We start from the raw sequence: 13,323 nt of genomic DNA on the forward strand, positions 1-13,323 counted from the left end.
AAATTAGCAAATATTTGGTACCTTAATAAACTTGGCAAATTAAATCTTTATTTTCAGATCTTGATTCTTCACAGAGTAGTCAGTCTTCCAGTTACTCTCCAAGGCCAACAGATAGTTGTTTCAGTTCTAGTTCAGAGATGGTAAGTTATGTTCTTTTTTGCTTGTTAACATATGCTGTGCTAATTAGAATAATTTGTATTTCTCATAGTTTACCTTTTCATTCTGAAAAAAAAAAGTTGAGATAATACTGAAAATAAATGTAAATAAAAATGTGAAAATATTAAGAATGTAAATTAAAATGTGGGCATCATTCATTCATGTTTATGAAGCATCATTCATTCTCATGTTTATAATGTGTTCATTGTTATTTATACAACACACTCATATTAAGATGTGTGTGTATATATATGGTAAATGCATATTTCTTTTAAAAGAGTTTTTAGAAGAACCAATTCACAATAATTGAAAACGTTAAACAACCAATAATACATACAATGTCTCAAGGCTTATATAAAGAAAACTATAAAATATAATCTGAATAATGAGAGTGACATGTTTAATGCTGAGTGGAAACTATAATCTGAATAATTGGAGTTGCATCATATTCTGAGTGCATTTCTCACAAATCACATGTTTAAATGGAGTTCTCCATTAATTTTTCCTTCTTCCTTTCATCTATCTTTTGTCTCTAGCTTGCTATCCAAACTGCTTTTGCTAAGGAAGGACACCAGTGACCTCTAATGGTGCCAAATTCATTAGGCAGTTTTCAGTTTTTATTTTACAAGAATTTCTAGCAATATTAATAGAAATAATTATTTTCTTTTCTTGAAACATTTTCTTCTCTTTGCTTTTGTGATGCACACTATCTTAGTTTCCTTCATACCTCTCTCTACGCTACTTTATGCCTTTGCCCACTTCTCTTCCACCTTTCCCTGCATATAAGTGTTGTAATGTTTAGGGTTTGCTTCAGGACCCTTCTCTTCTCTTAACCTACACTCCAAACTCCAGATGATGTTATATATTCCAGTGACTTTTTATACTATTGCCTGGTTGATGATAATTCTCAACTTTATGAATTCAGCTGAGATCCTTAATAAGTGTCCAGTTTCTTATTGGATATCTTAGATATTTCACAAAAAGGTGAACACACCCTGATCTCCTTATATCAGTTTTCCTGATAGTTCTCATATTAGTAGATTAGTAGTGGGTAGTTTTCTCCCACACAGTTGTTGCCAGAAACTTTAGTTTGGCATTTCAGTCTTACATGCCTTCATAACCATATTCATTTCATCACTTCATCCAGTCAATTCTACCTCCAAAATAAATTGCATATTTATCTACTTCTCTCACCTGCTAAGTGTCAGTACACTAGTCTAAGGTGTCATCATCTTGTTCTTAAATGATTATGGTTGTTGCCCAAGAGATCTGCTCCTACTCTTGCCCCACTTTTTTTCCAGGTAGCAATCATTATGATCTTTTGAAAGCTTAAATTGAATGATGTTATTCCTGTGTTTGATTATTCAGTGGACTCCTCTTTTGCTTTAGAATCTAAACTACTTACAGTGGCCTCAGGCCCTGTGTGATCTAGCCTCTGACTACATTTCCAACTTCTAGTGTTCCTCTCTCACCACACATTGACATGCCACTTCCTTAGCTGACTGGTCTCTTTTCTGTTTCAGGACATTTATATTAATATATTCTGTTAGTCGTCAGCTTAAACATGTCAGTGCTTTTGAAGCCTCTCCTTGACATCTCAATCTAAATCAGGCCCCTTAGATATGCTCCTGTAATATTTCATATGCTTTTCATAATGCTTTTTTCAACTTATAATTGTAATTACGTGATTAACATCCTTTCCACATATAAGAGTGTGTGCTGTCAGTCAGTTCATTTGCTCAGTCGTGTCCACTATTTGTGAGCCTGTGGACTGCAGCACGCCAGGCTTCCCTGTCCATCACCAACTTCCAGAGCTTACTCAAACTCATGTCCATCAAGTCAGTGATGCCAACCAAACATTTCATCCTCAGTCATCCCATTTTCCTCCTGCCTTCAATCTTTCTCAGCATCAGGGTCTTTTCCAATGAGTCAGTTCTTTGCATCAGGTGGACAAAGGATTGGAGTTTCAGCTTCAGCATCAGTCCTTCCACTGGATATTAAAGACTGATTTCCTTTAGGGTGGATTGGTTGGATCTCCTTGCAGTCCAAGGGACTCTCAAGAGTCTTCAATACCACCACAGTTCAAAAGCATCAGTTCTTCAGTGCTCAGCGTTCTTTTTAGTCCAACTCTCACATCCATACATGACTACTGGAAAAACCTTAGCTTTGACTGGAGAGACTTTTGCCGGCAAAATAACGTCCCTGCTTTTTAATATGCTATCTAGGTTGGTCAGAGCTTTTCTTCCAAGGAGCAAGCATCTTTTAATTTCATGGCTGCAGTCACCATCTGCAGTGATTTTGGAGCCAAGAAAAGTCTCTCAGTGTTTCCATTGTTTCCCCATTTATTTGCCATGAAGTGATGGGACTGGATGTATGATCTTAGTTCTCTGAATGTTGAGTTTTAAGCCAACTTTTTCCACTCTCCTCTTTCACTTTCATCAAGAGGCTGTTTAGCTTTCTGCTGTAAGGGTGATGTCATCTGCATGTCTGAGGTTATTGATATTTCTCCCAGAAATCTTGATTCCAGATTGTGCTTCATCCAGCCCAGCATTTCACATGGTGTACTCTGCATATAAGTTAAATAAGCAGGGTGACAATACACAGCCCGATGTACTCCTTTCCTGATTTGGAACCAGACTGTTGTTCCATGTCCAGTTCTAACTGTTGCTTCTTGACCTGCATGCAGATTTCTCAGGAGGCAGGTCAGGTGGTCTGGTATTCCCATTTCTTGAAGAATTTTCCACAGATTGTTGTGATCCACACAGTCAAAGGCTTTGGCATAGAAATAAAGCAGAAGTAGATGTTTTTCTCTTGCTTTTTCGATGATCCAGCAGATGTTGGCAATTTGATCTCTGGTTCCTCTGCCTTTTCTAAATCCAGGTTGAACTTGTGGAAGTTCATGGTTCACGTATTGCTGAAGCCTGGCTTGGAGAATTTTGAACATTACTTTGCTAGTGTGTGAGATGAGTGCAGTTGTGCGTCAGTTTGAGCATTCTTTGGCATTGGAATGAAAATTGACCTTTTCCAGTCCTATGGCCACTGCTGAGTGTTCCAACTTTGCTGACATATTGACTGCAGCACTTTCACAGCATCATCTTTTAGGACTTGAAATAGCTCCATAGGAATTCCATCACCTCCACTAGCTTTGTCCATAGTGATGCTTCCTAAGGCCCACTTGACTTTACATTCCAGGATGTGTAGCTCTAGGTGAGTGATCACACCATCATGGTTATCTGGGTCGTTTAGATCATTTATGTATAGTTCTTCTGTGTATTCTTGCCATCTCTTCTTAATAGCTTCTGTTTATGTTAGGTCCATACCATTTCTGTCTTTTATTGTGCCCATCTTTGCATGAAATGTTCCCTTGGTATCTCTAATTTTCTTGAAGAGACTCTAATTTTTCCCATTCTATTATTTTCCTCTATTTCTTTGCACTGATCACTTAGGAAAGCTTTCTTATCTCTCTTTGCTATTCTTCTAGAACTAACACCAAAAAAAAGATGTCCTCTTCATTACAGGGGACTAGAATACAAAAGTAGGAAGTCAGGAGCTACCTGGAGGTACAGGCAAGTTTGGCCTTGGAGTACAAAATGAAGCATGTCAAAGGCTAACAGAGTTTTGCCAAAAGAACACCATCATGGCTATCTGGGTCATGAAGATCTTTTTTGTATAGTTCTTCTGTGTATTCTTGCCACCTCTTCTTAATATCTTCTGCTTCTTTTAGGTCCTACAATTTCTGTCCTTTATTGTGCCCATTTGCATGAAATGTTCCCTTGTTATCTCTCATGTTCCTGAAGAGATCTCTAATCTTTCCCATTCTATTGTTTTCCTCTATGTCTTTGCATTGATTGCTGAGGAAGCCTTTCTTATCTCTCCTTGCTATTCTTTGGAATTTTTCTTTCAAATGGGTATATCTTTCCTTTTCTCCTTTGCCTTTCACATCTCCTCTTTTCAGCTATTGTAAGGCCTCCTCAAACAACCATTTACTTTTTTGCATTTCTTTTTCTTGGGGATGGTCTTGATCACTGCCTCCTGTACAATGTCACAAACCTTCGGTCATAGTTCTTCAGGGATTCTGTCTATCAGATCTAATCCCTTGAATCTGTTTGTCACTTCCACTGTAAGGTTTTTTTTTTAGGTCATACCTGAATGGTCTAGTGGTTTTCCCTACTTTCTTCAATTTAAGTCTGAATTTGGCAATAAGGAGTTCATGATCTGAGCCACAGTCAGCTCCCGGTCTTGTTTTTGCTGATGGTATAGAGCTTCTCCATCTTCGGCTGCAAAGAATATAATAACTCTGATTTCAGTAATGACCATCTGGTGATGTCCGTGTGTAGAGTCTTCTCTTGTGTTGTTGGAAGAGGGTGTTGGCTATGACCAGTTCATTCTCTTGGCAAAACTCTGTTAGCCTTTGCCCTGCTTCGTTTTGTACGCCCAGGCCAAATTTGCCTCTTACTTCAGGTATCTCTTGCCTTCATACTTTTGCATTCCAGTCCCCTATAATGAAAAGGACATCTTTTGTGGGTGTTAGTTCTAGAAGGTCTTGTAGGTCTTCATAGAACTGTTCAAATTCAACTTCTTCAGCATTACTTGTTAGGGCATAAACTTGGATTAATGTGATATTGAACGGTTTGCCTTGAAAATGAACAGAGATCATTCTGTTGTTTTTGAGATTGCATCCAAGTACTGCATTTCAGATTCTTTTGTTGACCATGATGGCTACTCGATTTCTTCTAAAAGATTCTTGCCCACAGTAGTAGATATAATGGTCATCTGAGTTAAATTCACCCATTCCAGTCCATTTTAGTTTGCTGATTCCTAAAACCTTGATGTTCACTCTTCAATTTCTTGTTTGACCACTCCCAATTTGCCTTGATTCTTTGACCTAACATTCCAGGTTCCTATGCAATATTGCTCTTTACAGCATCAGACCTTGCTTCTATGACCAGTCACATCCACAGCTGGTGGTGTTTTTGTTTTGGCTTCGTCTTTTCATTCTTTCTAGAGTTATTTGTCCACTAATCTCCAGTAGCATATTCAGCACCTATCGACCTGGGGAGTTCATCTTTCAGTTTCCTGTCTTTTTGCTTTTTCATACTGTTCATGGGGTTCTCAAGGCAAAAATACTGAAGTGGTTTGCCATTCCCTTCTCCAGTGGACCATGTTGTGTCAGAACTCTCTACCATGACCTATCTGTCTTGGGTGACCCTACACGGCATGGCTCATAGTTTCGTTGTTAGACAAGGCTGCAGTCCATGTGTTCAGATTGGTTAGTTTTCTGTGATTTTGGTGTTCAGTCTGTCTGCCCTCTGATGGAGAAGGATAAGAGACTTATGGAAGCTTCCTGATGGGAGAGACTGACTGAGAGGGAAACTGGGTCTTGTTCTGAAGGGTGGGCTATGCTCAGTAAATCTTTAACCCAATTTTCTGTTGATGAGCTAGGCTGTGTTCCCTGTTGTTTGACCTGAGGCCAAACTATGGTGGAGGTGATGAAGATAACGGAGACCTCCGTCAGAAGGCCCCATGCAGGCACTGCTGCACTCAGGGCCCCCAGCCCTGCGGCAGGCCGCCGCCGACCTCTGCCTCAACCAGAGACTCCTGGACACTAACTCACGGCCACCCCTGGGTCAGTCTCTTGTGGGGTCGCTGCTCCTTTCTCGTGGGCCCTGGTGTGCACAAGCTTTTGTTTGTGCCCTCCAAGGCTGTGTTTCCCAGTCCTCTGTAAGTTCTAGTGGGTCTGTGGTGGGGTTAATGGCGACCTCCTCCAAGAGGGCTTCTGCCGTATGCAGGTCTGCTGCACCCAGAGCCCCTGGGTCTACTGCTGACCCGCGCCTCCGCAGGAGACACTCAGACACAGTCCTGGCTCAGTCTCTGTGGGGGCTCTGGGTCCTGGGGCACACACAGTTTGTTTGAGCCCTCTGACGTCTCTGGTGGGTATGGGGTGTGATTCTAAATGCGATTTTGCCCCTCCTACCGTCTTGTTGTGGCTTCTCCTCTGCCCCTGGATGTGGGGTGTCTTTTTTTGGTAGGATCCAACATTCTTCTGTTGATGTGTGTAACGTAGAGGGCAGCAATCGTGTCTGCTTCACTCACATCGCAGATGCTACTGAATTTTTATTTCTTCAATAATTGTATTGATCTTTATTTTCTCTAACTTGTGCCCAGAGAGTTTTAATACTATTTATTGGGCTTACGTTTCCTATTTTAGTGCCAATCAGCTGAGGCTTATATTTCATTTTAGGCTTTTTAATGTTAACTTTGCTTTTTATTTTTAGCTAAAATAATATTTTATATAGGATTTTTTTTATTAAAAAGTATTTTGTTTAGTAATTAAAAGATAAATTTTTCTTGAAGTTGAAAAACTAAAATTACTAAATTGAAATCTAGGTCTATTAAAAATTCTTAACATTTGACTTTTTATATAGTGATTGTTATATTTATTACTATTTAACTTTTCTTTTGTATATCTGATTTCCTGTTAGCTGATGCTATTCTTAATGAGTCTTTTTGAGACTGAATCCATGAAAGATACAATATAGATATTTTTTGACTTAAAGAGTCAAGGAGTGAATACTAAATTGTATGTGTTAGCTTTTTAATTCAGAGTTATATTTCTACTCCACTCTTGAAGTAGTTGAAGAGTATATGTCCTATATCATTTCATCTCTGTGAAAAGGCAGGATAATGTCATCTATGGTTATGGGGACTAGTAAGGGACAAAGGTCTTCTCTTTTTAGTGCTTTTCCATCTTTAATGCAAGTGAAAAAGTGAAAGTTGTTCAGTTGTGTCCAACTCTTTGCAACCCCACAGACTCCAGGCCAGGATACTGGAGTGGGTAGTGTTCCCTTCTCCAGGGAATCTTCCCAAGCCAAGGATTGAACCCAGGTCTCCCACATTGCAGGTGGATTCTTTACCAGCTGAGCTCCCAGGGAAGACCAAGAATACTAGAGCGGGTAGCCTATCCCTTTTCCCACATTGATTGAACCCAGGTCTTGATTCTGCCACCTGATTTTCCCACCTGATTGAACCCAGATCTCCCACATTGCAGGTAGATTCTGTACCAGCTGAGACTCCAGGGAAACCCAAGAATACTAGAGTGGATAGCCTATCCCTTCTCCAAGGGATCTTCCCAACCCAAGAATCGAACTCAGGTCTCCTGCATTGCAGTCAGATTCTTTACCAGCTGAGCTACCAGGGAAGCCTTTTAATATAAGGATTCTTAATATTGTGTCATGCTATTTTAAAATCTATAACCTTGATTTAAAAAAAACATCTAGGTTGATTTGCCACCTATCAAAATCTTTTCTTTTTTTGAAATTTTCTGTAATGTAAATTTTAAGAATGTATGCTTTGAAGTGATTGAATAGTTTTTTTTTAATGTAAGCATCATTTACAGCAAAATTGCTCATTTCTTTTAGCCATCTGAAGATGAAGATCAAACTGAAGATTCAAATAGGAGATCCATCAAAACCAAAGAAACAACTAATAATTTTTATTTAGAAAAGATGAAAAAATTTCCATGTGATAAGGTTATTAATAACAATGCCAAATTTCATAAACAAAATGAGAATTTTAACCAGTTCTCAGAGAATAATAATATACATCAGTTTCCAGAGTCTCAGTGTAATTCAGCAGACATATTGCAAAGCAAAACCAGTAATAACTGCATTCTGCAGGTTGCAAGGTGCAACGCATGGGTACAAACGGAGAGTGAACTTACAATGGAGGAAAAATTAGATGCTGCCATACAATGTGATATAATTTCAAAATGTAAATGTAGAAATGATGTGTCTTCTTCTTGTGATGTTGAAAGGTACAATGAAAATGTTAAAGCAGATGCCACTGGAGGGCAGGAAATCCTTAAAAACAACTAATATTCTAAATCCTTAACCTGAGATTTTGCATTTGTTTTAATGTTTAGAATTTCACTAACATAATAAAGAATGAGAATATTTTTGTAGCTAAGCAACTAGATGAAAGTATTCAGAAAATGTATTTATTTTTTAGTATTACTAATTTATGCTTTAATTTCCCATAGGTGTTTTTAATAGCTTTAGTATGTCTTAAAAGTTTTTAGAAAATAATATATATGTAAATTTACTATTATTCTTATGCTGATTATTTATTATATTATGAAATGTTGCCATTTATGGATTTAAAATGTTTAACTATTACTTCTGTGAAATGAAAATATCTCTTGCTGTGTTAATAAACAAGAAATGTCACAGTCATCAGCATTTTCTGGCCTCCAAATGTGAATGAAAGCTCCCCAAACTGGGATCCAAACTGTGATCCAGTGTATGCTGCCACTCCCAGTGGTGACTACTGAGGAGCTACGACAGTGCAAGAAGCAAAATGAACAAGGAAACAGGATTGGCCCCGGGGAGCTGAGGTGCATATGAAAGGAATGAATTCAGTGATTCCAGAGACCTGCATCTTCCCATACATAGAATGCTAAATTCCTTAACTTGATACTGATCTTTGATGTTCAGCCTGCCTGCTCCCTTTGTTGCACTTGTATATAGCCTGACTTCCTCTCTTGCCCTCTTGGAGCAGTTTTCTCAGAGCTACTGAGATGCTTGCTGTCTCCCGGGCGCAGAGTCCTAAACATTCCCACCAAATAAAATATCTGTCTACTTTCAGGTTGTGGCTGTACCTTTTAGTTGACAGTGCTTTGTTACATTTATTTTAAAATTTAGTGCAGTTGTACCATTTGCAAAAATATTCTCTTCCAAGAATTTAAGACAGAAAATAATACTAAATAATATTAAATATGTTTTATAGCCTAATTATAAGATTTCCTTAGCTACTTATCTTAAACATTATACTGTTGTTAAAAATTCTGGCATTAATTTTTAGATAAAATATTTTTCTAATTTGGAGAAAAATTTTTTGTTAGTGCTTATATTAATTCAAAGGAATGTTTTTTCTCTTCAAGAGTAAAAAAAATGTTTCAACGTTTTTGTAAAAGAATTATTCAACATTGGAAAATTATTTATGTTTGCTAATTTTAATATTACTTAAGATTTTCATAAATACTACATTAGAATCTCTCATTTGTAAAGTATCGGCTTTATTTCCAACATAACACTTATTTTTGTTGTCAAGGTTTTAAATGTTGACACTAGTCACTTTAGAAAATGGACATCTGTATGTTACAAAGTGACCAACAAGGGGCATTCTGATATCTAGCAAAAATAGGGATTTCTGTTAAAGTGATTAGATAATGCATTTTTACCTGTATACATATACATATCACTCCACAGTTTTGCAGAGATGATCTGAAACATAACAATTTAGAAACACTAAACTAATATTTAACCAGTAGCAGTCTTCAGGGTTTTAGCTAGTTTTAGGAAGTTCTCTTTGTGGCCTCAGAGAATACAATGAACTCCTAAGTAATTTTAAGGATAGTAATCCTCTCATGAAAGGGGAATATAATTATCTGATCTACATGGACAGTTTTCAAAAGGCCAGATTTTAAATATGATATATTGTAGTAAGGAAGACCTATATATGGAAAAGAAGACTATACTGGTGATATTAGAGTAAGATTGAACTTTGAATCAGATTGGTTTCAAATATCAAATAAATTGATTTTTTTCCAATACAAATGAAAGTCTACCAGTTATTAAAAGCACATTCATTACAAAAGTCCGTGCTTACTTGCGTTTTTATCAATATCATAATGTGGCAGTTAAGCTTAGTGAAGTAAAGAAGAATATAGGGTAATGACTACACACAGTAAAAGGGAAGTAAGATGCAGGTATAGTAAAGGATTTAAACTTGCCTCATAAGAGATCTGGATTTTTTGCCTTTGGCTGTATAAGGTAATCTCTAAGCTCATGGAATGTTATGCCTGGTAGAAGTATCTTTGTTTGCCTGGGGACCTTGAGCCAAGCCAGATTGTGTGATTTAAGACCACACTGAAGTCAGCCATGTGGGCAATCAATCATGCCACTGTGATGGAACCAAAGAAAGACTGGACACCAAGGCTCATGTGAGCACCCGCAGTTGGCAGTACTTTGTGTTGTCACATATTGGTACCAGGAAATTAACTTGACACTCCCCTTGACTTGTAGAAGACTGGAAGCTCTGTATTACTTTCTTAGACTCTGTCCTATGTGCTTTTTACCTGGGCTGATTTTAATATCTCTTTTCCCTATAATAAACTGTAACTGTGAATATAACAGCTTTCAGTGAGTTCTGAGTCCTACCAGCAAACTATCAAATATGAGAGTGCTCTTGGAACCCCTGAAGTTTTATGGTCAGTTCCCTAACGTTGCAACAGTTACTAACTCTTTAAGGAGATAAATATATTTGGATAGGAAAGTAAGTACAGATTTATGTAATAAAAAGGACATATATAACTACTTCTCAAAAGACAATACTAGTTTAGATTTTCTCTTGGTGAAATAATTTAATGAAAAAAATAGATGATGTTTATACATTCTGAAGTTGTAGAAACACTGTTCTTCCAGAGCTCCTCAGAAGTATTAAGCTTTAGTTGCTTTCAATTGTAACTTACTTGATATTAATAGTAAGCCCTTTATTAGCATGCTTCCTTTCCTTTCTCACTTTTTCAATTCCATAACAGTGTTTTTTGAGATCACACCCCAAACATATTACATGCACTTAAATTCTTGGCTTGTGCTTTGTTTCTGAGGTAATCCATGAAAAAGAAAAGTGAAAGTTGCTCAGTCACGTCCAACTTTTGCAACCCCATGGACTGACTGTAGCCTGCCAGGCTCCTCTGTTCATGGAATTCTCCATGTCAGAATACTGGAGTGAGTAGCTGTTCCCTTCTCCAGGGGATCTTCCCAACTCAGGGATCAAACCCAGATCCCCTGCTTTGCTGGAGGATTGTTTACTGCGTGAGCCACCAGGGAAGAGGAGGTAATCCATACTGACAAGTTATATAATGGGACACAACAAATGACTAAATGAATTGTCTTTATTGGTGTCACTCAAATGTTAACATTGCTAGCTTTCTGGTTTTACAGTTCTCTTGTACTAGTTTTTAATTTCTACCACCTGCTGAAAACTCAATAAATGGGACTAGGAGCATATAAACAAGTGAAGAGAGAATTAGTGAAACGAAATATTCATAGTTTATCCAAATGCAGAAGAGAAAGAAAACATGAAAGAAAGTTAATAACAAGGATATAATGAGACACTCCAACATATGTTTAATTGAAGTATCAGTAGTAGAGGAGAGAAATGGGATAGAGGCACAATTTGAAGAGATAATGACAGAATTTTTCAGAATTCATCAATGATACTAATCCACAAATTTAAGAAGGCCAACGATTTCCAAGTAGTATAAATAATATGAAACCATGTCTAGACTCAGCATAGTGAAATGGTGAAGTCTCAAAGACACAGAAGATCTTGAAAGCAATTGGGGAGAAAAAGACTGGCGTCCTAGAAGGAATACAATACTGTTATTTTATTTTATTTTCTGCTGCAAAAAGCTTTATTGTTTCCATTTGGTCCAAGGCTTGAGAGAGGGCTCCAGGATGTTAAAAAGCTGCCTAGTGGCTGCAGAGAGGGGCTTCAGGCAGCCCTGATGTTAGGTGGGTTCTTCAAAGGCCACTGGTCTCCAGAAGCTCCTAGTCCTGCTTGAGGGTGAGCCTCTGGAAGAGATACTCGCCCAACCCAGCCTGGGGACCAGCCAGCCTGCGGAGGTTGATCAGGTGGTCACCCATCTTATTGATGAGTTTCACTTCCTCATCTAGGAAGTGGTTCTCCAGGAAATCACAGATGTGGGGGTCTCCGCGGGCAGAAGCCAGGCCATGCAGATCCAACAGGGCTTGATTCAGGTTCTTCTCTACGAGAAGGGCGGCTTCCATAGCGTCCTGGGTTTTACCCCACTCATCTTGAGATGGCTTCTGCACGTCCAGGAAGAGGGCGCGGCCGCCACGCTGGTTTTGCAGTTTCAAGAGACGCTCAGCGCCCTCGCGCTTCTCCTTGGCCAATTCGCGAAAAAAGTGACCCACACCCTCCAGAGCCACATCGTCGCGATTGAAATAGAAGCCCAGAGAGAGGTAGGTGTAGGAGGCCCGCAGTTGCATGTTAACCAGGCGGTTGACGGCGGCCTCCACCTCGGTAGAATAATTCTGACGAATCTGGGAGCTCATGATTGGTCGGTAATAAGGAGTTAAAAAATGGTGGCTGGTCCCGGTGATCGCGGACAGCTGAGTGGCTGACTCCGGAGGTTGTGACTGGAAAATAGGTTGGAGGGTAGTCGGAGGCTGGGGCAAGGGTCGTCCCTGGGTCTGTTCCGTCCAAGCACTGTTGAAGCAAGAGCCAGATCCGCGGGGCCGCCGAGCGCACTTCAATACTGTTATTTTAAAAAGCAATAATGAATGCCAAAAGACAGTGTAAAAATACCATCCAAATCCTGATAGGAAAATAGCAGTCACTCTAGAATTGTGTTTCTAGCCCTACAGAACTGGCACTATTTGATACCAGGGCTCAGTGGTAAAAAATTTGCCTGAAATGCAAGAGACATGGGTTGAATCCCTTGTCAGGAAGATCCCCTGGAGAAGGAAATGGCAACCCCACTCCAATATTCTTGCCTGGGAAAGCCCATGGACAGAGTCCATTGGGTCACAAAAGAGCTTGACACATCATAGTGACAAAACAACAACAAAGCAGCCAATACTAGCATGAAGGACCCAAACTTACAGGCTATGGCAATTTTTATTTGAGCTTTTTGAATATATAGAGTAGTGCTTTCTCTTAGTGGAGAAAGTTTCTGATTTTTTCACTGTTTGGCCTTTAACATCTATGCTCAGTTTCCCCACTGCTTCTGTTCTTTTAGGCCCTCTTTTTATTAACTTTGCAGCACTTGAAGTTGTTCAGTGAAGGACTTCATTTTTTTTCAGTGCTGTCTCTGATGGTCTATGGTGTATATTCCCTTATGCTTGTTGCTAAGGAGATATCACATTCTCTCATTTCTTTAAAATTACTTTATTAGTAGTATTAAAATACACTTTAATATAAATTTAACTTATATGCAGAATACATCATGTGAAATGCCTGCCAGGCTATTTGAAGCACAGCTGGAATCTAAATTGCTGGGAGAGATGATAATAACCTCAGATGTGCAGATCACACCACCCTGATGGCAGAAAGTGAAGAAAAACTAAAGAGCTTCTTGAT

The 13,323-nt window shown here is 38.7% G+C and overlaps 2 protein-coding genes across 2 annotated transcripts in view; one reads left to right on the forward strand and one right to left on the reverse strand.

The window, feature by feature from the left end:
* Positions 1-8,613, forward strand: part of C25H12orf40 (chromosome 25 C12orf40 homolog) — an 81,939-nt gene extending 73,326 nt beyond the window's left edge. The window contains exons 12-13 of the mRNA XM_043447091.1: positions 58-140; positions 7,575-8,613. Of these exons, the coding sequence (XP_043303026.1) occupies positions 58-140; positions 7,575-8,030 (539 nt within the window). The 3' untranslated portion in view covers positions 8,031-8,613. The remainder of the gene's footprint in view (positions 1-57; positions 141-7,574) is intronic.
* A 3,005-nt stretch (positions 8,614-11,618) lies between these two features.
* Positions 11,619-12,416, reverse strand: LOC122427539 (ferritin light chain-like). Its single transcript, XM_043447092.1, has one exon. The coding sequence runs from the start codon at positions 12,294-12,296 to the stop codon at positions 11,769-11,771; it is 528 nt and encodes a 175-aa protein (XP_043303027.1). The 5' UTR covers positions 12,297-12,416; the 3' UTR covers positions 11,619-11,768.
* Between the last annotated feature and the right edge of the window lie 907 nt (positions 12,417-13,323).

Source organism: Cervus canadensis, chromosome 25 (genome assembly GCF_019320065.1).
Source record: "Cervus canadensis isolate Bull #8, Minnesota chromosome 25, ASM1932006v1, whole genome shotgun sequence".
Classification (NCBI taxonomy): Eukaryota; Metazoa; Chordata; class Mammalia; order Artiodactyla; family Cervidae; genus Cervus; species Cervus canadensis.